Source organism: Limanda limanda, chromosome 1, assembly GCF_963576545.1.
Source record: "Limanda limanda chromosome 1, fLimLim1.1, whole genome shotgun sequence".
In the NCBI taxonomy this organism is placed as follows: domain Eukaryota; kingdom Metazoa; phylum Chordata; class Actinopteri; order Pleuronectiformes; family Pleuronectidae; genus Limanda; species Limanda limanda.
In genome coordinates this window covers 781,908-793,910 of record NC_083636.1, presented here as the reverse complement: position 1 = coordinate 793,910, position 12,003 = coordinate 781,908, and the positions used below count along the sequence as shown (strand labels likewise).

The 12,003-nt window shown below is 46.1% G+C and overlaps 1 protein-coding gene across 4 annotated transcripts; it reads right to left on the bottom strand.

The window, feature by feature from the left end:
- Positions 1-2,485: 2,485 nt before the first annotated feature.
- Positions 2,486-11,549, bottom strand: LOC133003760 (excitatory amino acid transporter 1-like). 4 transcript variants are annotated; one of them, XM_061073571.1, is made up of 10 exons: positions 11,411-11,549; positions 11,198-11,335; positions 10,011-10,215; positions 9,892-9,934; positions 9,196-9,222; positions 8,942-9,138; positions 7,928-8,161; positions 4,945-5,139; positions 4,737-4,871; positions 2,486-2,713 (listed from the first exon to the last, which is right to left on the bottom strand). In XM_061073571.1, exons 1-10 carry the CDS (start codon positions 11,547-11,549, stop codon positions 2,503-2,505), a joined length of 1,524 nt encoding a protein of 507 aa, XP_060929554.1. In that variant the 3' UTR covers positions 2,486-2,502. The 4 variants fall into 4 exon arrangements, with proteins under 4 accessions (XP_060929554.1, XP_060929546.1, XP_060929563.1 ...); XM_061073563.1 differs by having other exon boundaries at positions 8,942-9,222; XM_061073580.1 differs by lacking the exon at positions 4,737-4,871 and having other exon boundaries at positions 8,942-9,222.
- Between the last annotated feature and the right edge of the window lie 454 nt (positions 11,550-12,003).

Genomic DNA, 12,003 nt, shown 5'->3' with positions numbered 1-12,003 from the left:
CACTAAGTTCATGTTTTAAATCTCATGGTGTTAAAGAAACTCTTGTTTCCAACACTCAGATGTGTGCACATATTCATTTAAAGATGTTTTGTTTTATGACAAAGTGGAGTATAGAACTTAATTATCACAAATAGATTCCATATTTATCGTTCTTGTACATATTCCCTCTCAGTAGATATTAGTGGATGAATCTCATATTTCTGTGTATTTGTTGTTGCATGTTGTGAACTCTCTAGTGAACAGATGTTAGTGACTGATGGCTCTTGTCATTTCATCTGAGGAAACTCTAATAATAAAGTAATAAACTATTTCTCTGAACTGTATAAAAGCTGTTTTCAGACACTAATCTGTATTTAACACAATTTATGAAACAAGTTTGTTAAAGTTCTTGTAAAAGAGACACAGACAGGACATTTCATTCACTCTTTATTTCACTCAAGTTGTAATTAACAAAATACTAAAACAACTGTTGCCACAAAAGTCGTGAATCTCATGCGTCTCCGTAATGAAACGAGACTTTCACATATTAGTATTAAACATCATATCAGTCAAATCTAGATCAAAGAACTGTGTTGGTAAAAAGTTCCGCAGGTCTCTGGAAAGTGTAAAGTTTCACTAGATCAATGAAAGAGTTTCTAACACTGAGACATTCAAATGTCTAATAAACTAATAACCACAATATTATTATTCAACAAAATAAAAAGTCTGATTTTAAATCAGTTTATGAATCTCTGGGTGACAGAATGACAAACCTTTTTTGAATTTATAATTTTTTCAAAAGTGAATTGTTTTGTGAGCAGCCGCTAAACGTTCACTTACACATCAGGGTCATAGAGAGAGAGATTTAAACATGGAATCGAGTTGTAAACATGAGAAATAGAAACTACCGCTTCTACTTGAAACACAAGACAGAATCATAACTCAAAGGATGATGATGGAATGTAAAGACATTTAGTTAATGACACAAAGTAACACAAAGTAACACAAACAACACAAACAACACAAACCACACAAACAACACAAACAACACAAACAACACAAACAACACAAACAACACAAACCACACAAACAACAAGAGGATTGTTTCAAACGATGTCAGATCCGTCATCATGTTGTGGACGTGTGGACAGATGCTGGACAGATGGGACAGAAGGGACAGATGTGGACAGATGGGACATATGGGACAGATATGGACAGGTGGGACAGATGGGACAGATGGGACAGATGTGGACAGATGCTGGACAGATGCTGGACAGATGGGACAGATGCTGGACAGATGTGGACAGGTGGGACAGATGGGACAGATGCTGGACAGATGTGGACAGATGGGACAGATGTGACAGATGCTGGACAGATGTGGACAGATTGGACAGATGCTGGACAGATGCTGGACAGATGTGGACAGATGGGACAGATGCTGGACAGATGCTGGACAGATGGGATAGATGGACAGATGTTGGACAGATGCTGGACTACATGTGGACAGATGCTGGACAGATGTGGACAGATGGGACAGATGTGACAGATGCTGGACAGATCTGGACAGATGGGACAGATGTGGACAGATGGGACAGATGGGACAGATGCTGGACAGATGGGACAGATGTTGGACAGATGCTGGACTACATGTGGACAGATGCTGGACAGATGCTGGACAGATGCTGGACTACATGTGGACAGATGTGGACAGATGTGGACAGATGCTGGACTACATGTGGACAGATGCTGGACAGATGCTGGACAGATGCTGGACTTCATGTGGACAGATGTGGACAGATGTTGGACTTCATGTGGACAGATGGGACAGATGCTGGACAGATGCTGGACAGATGGGACAGATGGAGGACAGATGCTGGACTACATGTGGACAGATGGACAGATGTGGACAGATGCTGGACTACATGTGGACAGATGGGACAGATGTGGACAGATGTTGGACTACATGTGGGACAGATGTGGACAGATGTGGACAGATGGGACAGATGGAGGACAGATGCTGGACTACATGTGGACAGATGGACAGATGTGGACAGATGCTGGACTACATGTGGACAGATGGACAGATGTGGACAGATGCTGGACTTCATGTGGACAGATGTGGACAGATGTTGGACTTCATGTGGACAGATGGGACAGATGCTGGACTACATGTGGGACAGATGCTGGACAGATGGACAGATGGACAGATGGACAGATGGACAGATGGAGGACAGATGCTGGACTACATGTGGGACAGATGCTGGACAGATGGACAGATGGACAGATGGACAGATGGACAGATGGAGGACAGATGCTGGACTACATGTGGACAGATGGGACAGATGTGGACAGATGCTGGACTACATGTGGACAGATGGACAGATGTGGACAGATGCTGGACAGATGCTGGACAGATGCTGGACAGATGTTGGACAGATGCTGGACTACATGTGGGACAGAATGTGGGACAGATGCTGGACAGATGGACAGATGGACAGATGGACAGATGTGGACAGATGTGGACTACATGTGGGACTCGCTGTGAGCACGTTTATCGTTTTCCAGATCACTGTCCTGGGAGATGAGCTTGTACGGTTTCTTCCTCTCCTTCTCCTCCAGCACCGAGTTGCCCATCTCCACGTCCTTGCTGCGGAGCTCTTGCCGGGACAGGAACTCCACGATGCCGGCGCCGATCGAGTCCCCGAGGACGTTGGTGGTCGTGCGCAGACGATCCCTGCGTCCCGACACAAACACAAGGTCACTCAGGTCACTTCATCGGGTTCAAGTATCATTCAAACCTCTGTGGTGGTGACGCTCATTACACGCTGGAGAAACACTTGAACAAACACGAGAGAAGAACGACCTGAAAAGTGAGAAACTTCTTCAACAAACATCTGGTGAACGTCTCCAGTTTGGTCCCATCTGCTAACATGGAGGAGGTCAGTACTGCAGCCAGCCACCAGGGGGCTAGAGAGACTCTCAGCTGTCATGATGAGTGTGTTCTGTGTCACGTGTTCTGTGTTCACTCCTCAGGTCAAAGTCCTGGTTCTGATCCAATCATTGACCAGTTTGACCTTCTCTGTGTCCTCCAGCTGCTGGGACAGAGGACAGAGACCCCCCCCCCCCCCCGGCTGCCTGGCTCAATGACGTGGAACCAGGCTTTTATTTTGAAATGCGTACAGGACGGGTTGTTAACATTTATCTTTACTTTCAAACTTTAAGTCACAACATCTGGAATAAATAAGTAAAAAACCCTAACCCAAGGTCCTGGTTCTGATCCAATCATTGACCAGTTTGACCTTCTCTGTGTCCTCCAGCTGCTGGGACAGAGGACAGAGACCCCCCCCCCCCCCCGGCTGCCTGGCTCAAGGCCATGGAACCGGGCTTTTATTTTGAAATGCGTACACAAAGGGGTTGTTAACATTTATCTTTGCTTTTGAACTTTAAGTCACAACATGAAGTGTGATGTAACCTCAGCTCAGCAGGACACGTCCACACTGAGACGTTTCCTTCTTGATAAATATAACTCTGTTGCTATGGTTACGTACGGCGTCCACATCACCAGCCTCTCAATCAGAGACTCGTGTGAACGCTGCTGGTCTCTTGGTTCTCCTCCTGATTGGTTATCATCAGTCACATGACTCGACTAACACTTCCTGTCAGGAACAGTTCCACAAATCCAGGATTTCCTGTTCCTAAGCAACCAACTGAGGACACAATCTACTTCCTGTTTACATCACATGACCAGTGGACGTGAATGGAGAGGCGGTGGACTAGTGGCAGGAACTTGGACTCTGGGCAGAGAAGGTCTCTGGTTCGTCTCTGGTTCGACTCCACGGAGAAACAACAACAAGACGAACCTGGATTGATCCAAAAACCCAAGAGGATTCTCCCTACCCTGTCTAGTGCCCCTGAGCAAGGCACCTTCCCCCCCCCCCCCCCCCGGGCACCGTACATGGCTGCCCACTGCTCTGTGTGTCCTGCACCAGATGGTTCAAAGCAGAGGTTAAAGTTCCCTCCTTGCATGAGTGTGTCTGTGCTTGTGTTCGGGACAAATAAATGTATCTTAATCTTAATCTTAATGGTCATGTGACGTGTGTCTCCAGGTGTGTCAGTGTGGTCGGACCAAAGGTCACGATAAGGAGCCGGACCTGGTTTGGCTCCGTTCACACCTTGTACCAACAACCGTCCTGAGCACAGGTGTGAACCAGCGACTGTGAAGAAAGTGAGACGTTGCTCTTCAAGTTATTTCCATGTTGAATTTATCTCTCAGGCCTTTTGTTTCCCACCAGCTCCTGAAGGTTCTGAGGTTCTGAGGTTCTGAGGTTCTGAGGTTCTGAGGTTCTGAGGTTCTGACTGGACCAGGAGCGAAGATCTTTGTCTGTCAGTCAGGTGATTGACGGGAGGAACTGGATTCAGCTGCTGGTTCCAGTTCCTTCAGCTCGGATCCATGAGAACACTTCTCTCCCACTCGCTCCTCCCAGTTAGAGGAGGGAACGCTGGTTTCTTCCTCTTGCCCCAGTTAGCTGAGTAATTTCTGGGGAGGGGTATTCTAATTGAAATGATTAATTTGGGAAACCTAATTATGTTTCTATGTAAAACTCATTGCAAAAAATATTCAATACAAAAGTGAAGATGTGGAACAAGACTCCGGGGAAACACAAGTGTGTCACTAGGTGGTCGCGGACCCACAACTTTAAAGAGACAGCTACAGACACACAACCTGTGTGTTCACAGGCTCATGATGTCACACTCACAGAAACCAATCGACTGCAATGATGAGAGTGATGTCATCGGTGGGCAGTCCGACAGAGGTCAGTACGATCACCATGGTAACCAGGCCGGCCTGAGGGATCCCGGCCGCTCCGATGCTCGCGGCTGTCGCTGTGATACTGAACAACAGAAAATAACACAAGGCTCAGAGTTTTATAATCTGCAGCTTTAAATATTACTCATTCTTCTTACCTTATTGTGAGGATCTGACCAAAGTTCATCTCCATGTTGTTAACCTGAGCAATAAAGATGGCCGCCAGGGCTTCGTACAGGGCGGTGCCGTCCATGTTGATGGTGGCGCCCACGGGCAGCACGAAGCGCGTGATCCGCTTGTCGATCTTATTGTTCTCCTCCAGACACTTGAAGGTGACGGGTAGCGTGGCCGAGCTGAGGGACGAGAGACACGAGACACGAGACAAGAGACAAGGGACAAGGGACGAGAGACAAGAGACAAGAGACACGAGACAAGAGACAAGAGACAAGAGACAAGAGACAAGAGACAAGAGACAAGAGACAAGAGACAAGAGACAAGAAACAAGAGACACGAGACAAGAGACAAGAGACAAGAAACAAGAGACAAGAGACAAGAGACAAGAGACACAAGACAAGAGACACAAGACAAGAGACAAGAGACACAAGACAAGAGACAAGAGACACGAGACAAGAGACAAGAGACAAGAGACAAGAAACAAGAGACAAGAGAAAAGAAACAAGAGACAAGAGAAAAGAAACAAGAGACAAGAGACAAGAGACACGAGACAAGACACAAGAGACAAGAGACAAGAGACAAGAGACACGAGACACGAGACAAGAAACAAGAGACAAGAGAAAAGAAACAAGAGACAAGAGACAAGAGACAAGAGACACGAGACAAGACACAAGAGACAAGAGACAAGAGACAAGAGACACGAGACACGAGACAAGAAACAAGAGACAAGAGACAAGAGACAAGAGACAAGAGACAAGAGACACGAGACAAGAGACAAGAAACAAGAGACAAGAGACAAGAGACAAGAGACAAGAGACACAAGACAAGAGACAAGAGACACAAGACAAGAGACAAGAGACAAGAGACAAGAGACACAAGACAAGAGACACGAGACAAGAGACAAGAGACAAGAAACAAGAAACAAGAGAAAAGAAACAAGAGACAAGAGAAAAGAAACAAGAGACAAGAGACAAGAGACACGAGACAAGACACAAGAGACAAGAGACAAGAGACAAGAGACAAGAGACAAGAGACAAGAGACAAGAGACAAGAGAAAAGAAACAAGAGACAAGAGACACGAGACAAGAGAAAAGAAACAAGAGACAAGGGACGAGAGACAAGAGACAAGAGACAAGAGACACGAGACACGAGACAAGAGACAAGAGACAAGAGACAAGAGACACGAGACACGAGACAAGAGACAAGAGACAAGAGACACAAGACACGAGACAAGAGAAAAGAAACAAGAGACAAGAGACAAGAGACAAGAGACAAGAGACAAGAGACAAGAGACAAGAGACAAGAGACACGAGACGAGAGACGAGAGACACGAGACACGAGACACGAGACACGAGACACGAGACAAGAGACACGAGACAAGAGACGAGAGACACGAGACACGAGACACGAGACAAGAGACAAGAGACAAGAGACAAGAGACAAGGGACAAGAGACAAGGAACAAGAGACAAGAGACAAGAGACACGAGACACGAGACACGAGACAAGAGACGAGAGACACGAGACAAGAGACAAGAGATACGAGACAAGAGACACGAGACAAGAGACGAGAGACACGAGACACGAGACAAGACACAAGACACAAGAGACAAGAGACAAGAGACAAGGGACAAGAGACACGAGACACGAGACGAGAGACGAGAGACACGAGACACGAGACAAGACACACGAGACACGAGATGAGAGACACGAGACGAGAGACACGAGACAAGAGACACGAGACAAGAGACAAGAGACAAGAGACAAGAGACAAGAGACAAGAGACAAGAGACAAGAGACAAGAGACAAGAGACAAGAGACAAGAGATACGAGACAAGAGACAAGAGACAAGAGACACAAGACAAGAGACAAGAGACAAGAGACAAGAGACACGAGACAAGAGACACGAGACAAGAGACAAGAGACAAGAGACAAGAGACAAGAGACAAGGGACGAGAGACAAGAGACAAGAGACACGAGACACGAGACACGAGACGAGAGACGAGAGACACGAGACACGAGACAAGAGACACGAGACAAGAGACGAGAGACACAAGACACGAGACACGAGACAAGAGACAAGAGACAAGAGACAAGAGACAAGAGACAAGAGACAAGAGACAAGGGACAAGAGACACGAGACACGAGACGAGAGACGAGAGACACGAGACACGAGACAAGACACGAGACATGAGACACGAGATGAGAGACACGAGACGAGAGACACGAGACAAGAGACACGAGACAAGAGACAAGAGACAAGAGACAAGAGACAAGAGACAAGAGACAAGAGACAAGAGACAAGAGACAAGAGACAAGAGATACGAGACAAGAGACAAGAGACACAAGACAAGAGACACGAGACAAGAGACAAGAGACAAGAGACAAGAGACACGAGCGCTTCAGGGACAGATTCTGGATTTATTGGACATTATGACATTTTTTAGCCTGAACTGTTTCTTAAAGCTCTGCAGAGATTTGTCGTCACCGACGTTTAACTACGTATCACATCCTCAAGACGTATGAGCGCTCGGGTTCGGAGGCTACGTCCAATTCCTGGTTCACGGCTGCTGGTTTATCGTGACTGATGCTAACCGATCAGGAAGCGAGCGTCTCATCGTGTCCGGTCGTCTCGGCTCAGTGTCGGTGAAACATCACAAAGGTTTTACCGTCTCTGCAGAGGACTCACTCTGTTTCCTCTTCGTCAACGAGCAGAAACATTCTCTCTCGTCTTCATCAGTTTCCTGACTAATTCAGACGTGATGTGCATGAGGAGAATATCGAGCTAGCCTTTTATTTGAGTTAGCTGCTAGCTCTGGTTCTGTAGTAGAATTACTGAGACGCCACATTGCCTGTTCTAAGTTTGTGAATCATGAAGCTCTAATTGGTCGACTGGTGGAAGCTTCCCTTGCGACCCCAGCTGATCCCAGGTGGTTCGGTGTCTCAGGGCGGGACAGGACAGGACTCACCTGGAGGACGTCCCCAGGGCCGTGACCAGCGCCTGCAGCAGCCCAGCGATGAAGATGAAAGGGTTCTGCCGAGTGATGACAAAGTAAAGCGTGGGAAGGATCAGCACGCCGTGGATCAGCAGGCCGATGATGACCGTGATGGTGTACATGCCCAGCTGGCCTCCCATCTGGGTCAGGTCGTCCATCTCCACGATCTTTCCTGCGATGAGGAACAGGATCCCGATCGGGCAGTACCTGAGAGGAAGAGGGGGGGGGGAGGGGGGTGTTGGAATTTCAAACTTTTAACTATAGGTTGTGGCTGATTGAACTCTTAACAATAAAGATAGGAGTAGTTTTAGCTAGATATTATGCTTCATACAAATGATTTTAATAAAAACCTTTCCTTCCTAGGGTTTAATCTACAAATTAAGAATGAATGTTTCACTAGTTCTCATTTCTATTAAAGCGTAATTCCCTCAGATTCATTAAACTCACAGAGATCCAGGAACTGTTCTGGGGCAGAGTCAGAATGACATGGGTTAGGGTTCATTTGTTGCGAATGTTTACACAGTCAGGTTTGTTTTGATGAAGCTGAAACATAATATTCTTTGCTTCGCTGGACAACAGTTTTGCCCCACATTGCATCTGTGGTTCAAGGACATTTATGAAGTGAACAGGTTGCCTAGCAACTATAGCGTCATTGGGAGTGTCTCCCTGTTCTACTTCCGTATTCCAAAAGCCAGGAGGATGGATTACGCCTGCGCACGAGGAGGAGGAGGAACGAAGATCTACTGTTATAGAATAGACAGACGCAGGATGTTCGAGGCGCTCTGATACAACTAGTGTACTGGAAGCTCATTGCTTTACTGTGACATGTTCATTGTTTCCTAAATAAATACTTTGATTGACTAAACTGAGTTCAGCTCGTCTTCTCTTAAAGGATAAAAGAACACGCTTCAACAGGGGGGGGGGGGGGGGGGGTTACTGAAGACGTGATGGCTCCATTTGTTTGACAAACTTTCCTGAAAGTCTCACCACATGATGATGGCCACCAGGCGCATGATCGCTTCGTTGAGGCTGTCGAAGAAATCCCTGAGGACCTGGCCCTGCTCCTTCATGTTCCCAATTATCAGCCCGAAGCACATGGAGAAGACCACCAGCCCGAGGGCGTTGACCCCGTTCACCTGACCCGGCACCGGGATCACCTCCTCCCGGGTCGACTCCATGACCTCCTGCGTGCCGTTGGTGGAGTTGAAGAGCGTTTCGTTCACCGTCAGCGTCACGTGGACGACTCGCTTCCCGTACTTGGTTTTGAACTGAAGAATCAAAGAGAAGTTAAACCAGTTTGATGAGGATGAAACCATTTGATTGGGTTTATTTCCTTTATCACGTTGGCATCGGACGGTGGTGGACCAGGACCGAGGCTGCGGCTGATGATGGATCCTAACTGGCACCAGTGGACAATGACTGTGGACTATAGTGGATCTGGTCCTGATGCTGGATCCTGATCCTGCTGCTGACCAGAGACTATGATGCAGCAGGACTGCTTCACATATAGTATTGAAGTTATCCTTCAACATGTTTCCCCTCATCATTGCTGCTGAAACCTTTCTCCTGATGATGTTCTCCTCTACACATCTGTGTCACTTGTGTCCGTCCTGGGAGACGGATCCTCACATGTGTCTCTCTGAGGTTTCTACGTGTCTTCACCTGTTAAAAGGGTTTTAGTAGTTTGTCCTGACTCTTGTTGAGGGTGAAGGACAGAGGACGTCTCACCATGTTAAAGCCCTATGAGACAAACTGTGATGTGTGAATATGGGCTATACAAATAAAGTTTGATTGATTTATAACAGATGGTTAACAGGCAGATAATCGTTTACACTGTGAAGGGGGGGGTATAAGGCTGGTGTGTGGTCAGATCTTTGTGTTGGTGTTGTGTTGCTCCTGGTACCTGCAGACTGAGTGAAGGTTCATGTGAAGCTCACCTGCTGAGTGCAGGCTTGGACCAGGTTCGGTGGAAACATGTTCCTGAAACGAGAGAGAAGCGAGTCTGAGGGACGACGTGAGACCTTGAGACCATCGCTCCGTCCTCTGTGCTTCTTACCTGATCAGATCCAAGAAGGCATCCGCTGGACTGACTTGCTCGATCTTCTGCTGCTTTCCAAACTCTTCTTTGGATCCTTTTCCCGGATGGATGATGAGGACGATGATGATGCCGACGAAGACTGCGATGAAGGTCGTGGACATGTAGTAGATCACGGCTCTCATGCCCATCTTCCCTGAGGCTTTGCTGTCTAAAGCTGCCATTCCTAACGGACAGAGGGCGAGACAAACACAAAGCACAAACCTGAGTCGCTTCTAAAGGATCCTGTGGAGTTAAAGTGTCACAAAACAACAAGTCTAAAACCACAAATCACAAAACAACAAATGACAAAACAACAAATCTAAAACCACAAATCGCAAAACAACAAATCACAAAACACAACAAATCACAAAACAACGAATCTAAAACCACAAATCACAAAACAACAAATCTAAAACCACAAATCACATAACAACAAATCTAAAACCACAAATCACAAAACAACAAATCACAAAACAACAAATCTAAAATCACAAAACAACAAATCACAAAACAACAAATCTAAAACCACAAATCACAAAACAACAAATCTAAAACCACAAATCACAAAACAACAAATCTAAAACCACAAATCACAAAACAACAAATCTAAAACCACAAATCACAAAACAACAAATCTAAAACCACAAATCACAAAACAACAAATCTAAAACCACAAATCACAAAACAACGAATCTAAAACCACAAATCACAAAACAACAAATCTAAAACCACAAATCACAAAACAACAAATCTAAAACCACAAATCACAAAACAACAAATCTAAAACCACAAATCACAAAACAACAAATCTAAAACCACAAATCACAAAACAACAAATCACAAAACAACAAATCTAAAATCACAAAACAACAAATCTAAAACCACAAATCTCAAAACAACAAATCTAAAACCATAAATCACAAAACAACAAATCTTTTTGTCTGCATTTACTTCCTGTTAAAAGATTGCATCCGTCCAATCAGTGACGAGCCTTGTCAACGTGTTTTCCGTGAGATGTTAATAACATGATTTTAAATCTAAACCAAAATCTTAGAAACTGATCGGAACCACAACACAGAGTTTGATCCGGATCAGATTGATCATGATTTCTGTTTCCAGCGGCTGAAAGACTCACGAGTCATAATGTAGAGTTTCATGTGTTGTACCTGTGATGAGACTGGAAACCAGTAAGGGCAGAACCAGCATCTGAAGCATCCTCATCAGCAGCTCTCCAGGGAAGGAGAAGTACTTCACCTCTCGATAGGTCATCTTGTACGGACGCAGCGCGAAACCCAGAGCGACTCCTGCACAAAGAGCCGGATCTCAACATGTGCAGCGACACGACTCCGACACAACGACAACACAAACATGGAACTGACCCACAACCACGGCTCCCACGGTGAAGAGCACGAAGGCGTTCTTCTTCAGGAAAGCCTGGACGTCCTCTTTGGAGACCTCCTCCACTTTCCTCTTGGCCTTCATGGTGCGGATGTGAACTCCTTCCCTGAATCGCTGCATCTTCTGGGAAACAGAATGTGAGCGTTAATGAAATGAAGAAGAACTCGGCAGCAGGTTGGAAACACAAGGAACAGATTGAACATGTAGGAGCCCGGTTTCAAAGCATCGACCCTCCAGTTAGTGGACGACCCGCTCCACCTCCTGAGGAACAGTTCCTTCAGTTCAGTTGCTTTTATTTACTGACATTTTAGTTTCTTCCTATCAATGCAAAAGAGCTTCATGGACAGTTTCTCTGCTGCGCCTGTGGAGGGAGAATCGTCGGTGGAGTCCAGACTCACGGTGAGATGATGATCAGATCCAGGACGTCCAGTTGGTTATGAAGGTTTAACAAGAACATGAATTCAGCTACAGAACAAAACACAAGGTGTCATCACGTACCTCTTCAGGTCGGTCTTTGCTCTTCAGAGCCGGGTCGCAGGATTCCTGTTGGAGTCAGGAGGACGGAGCAGGAGAT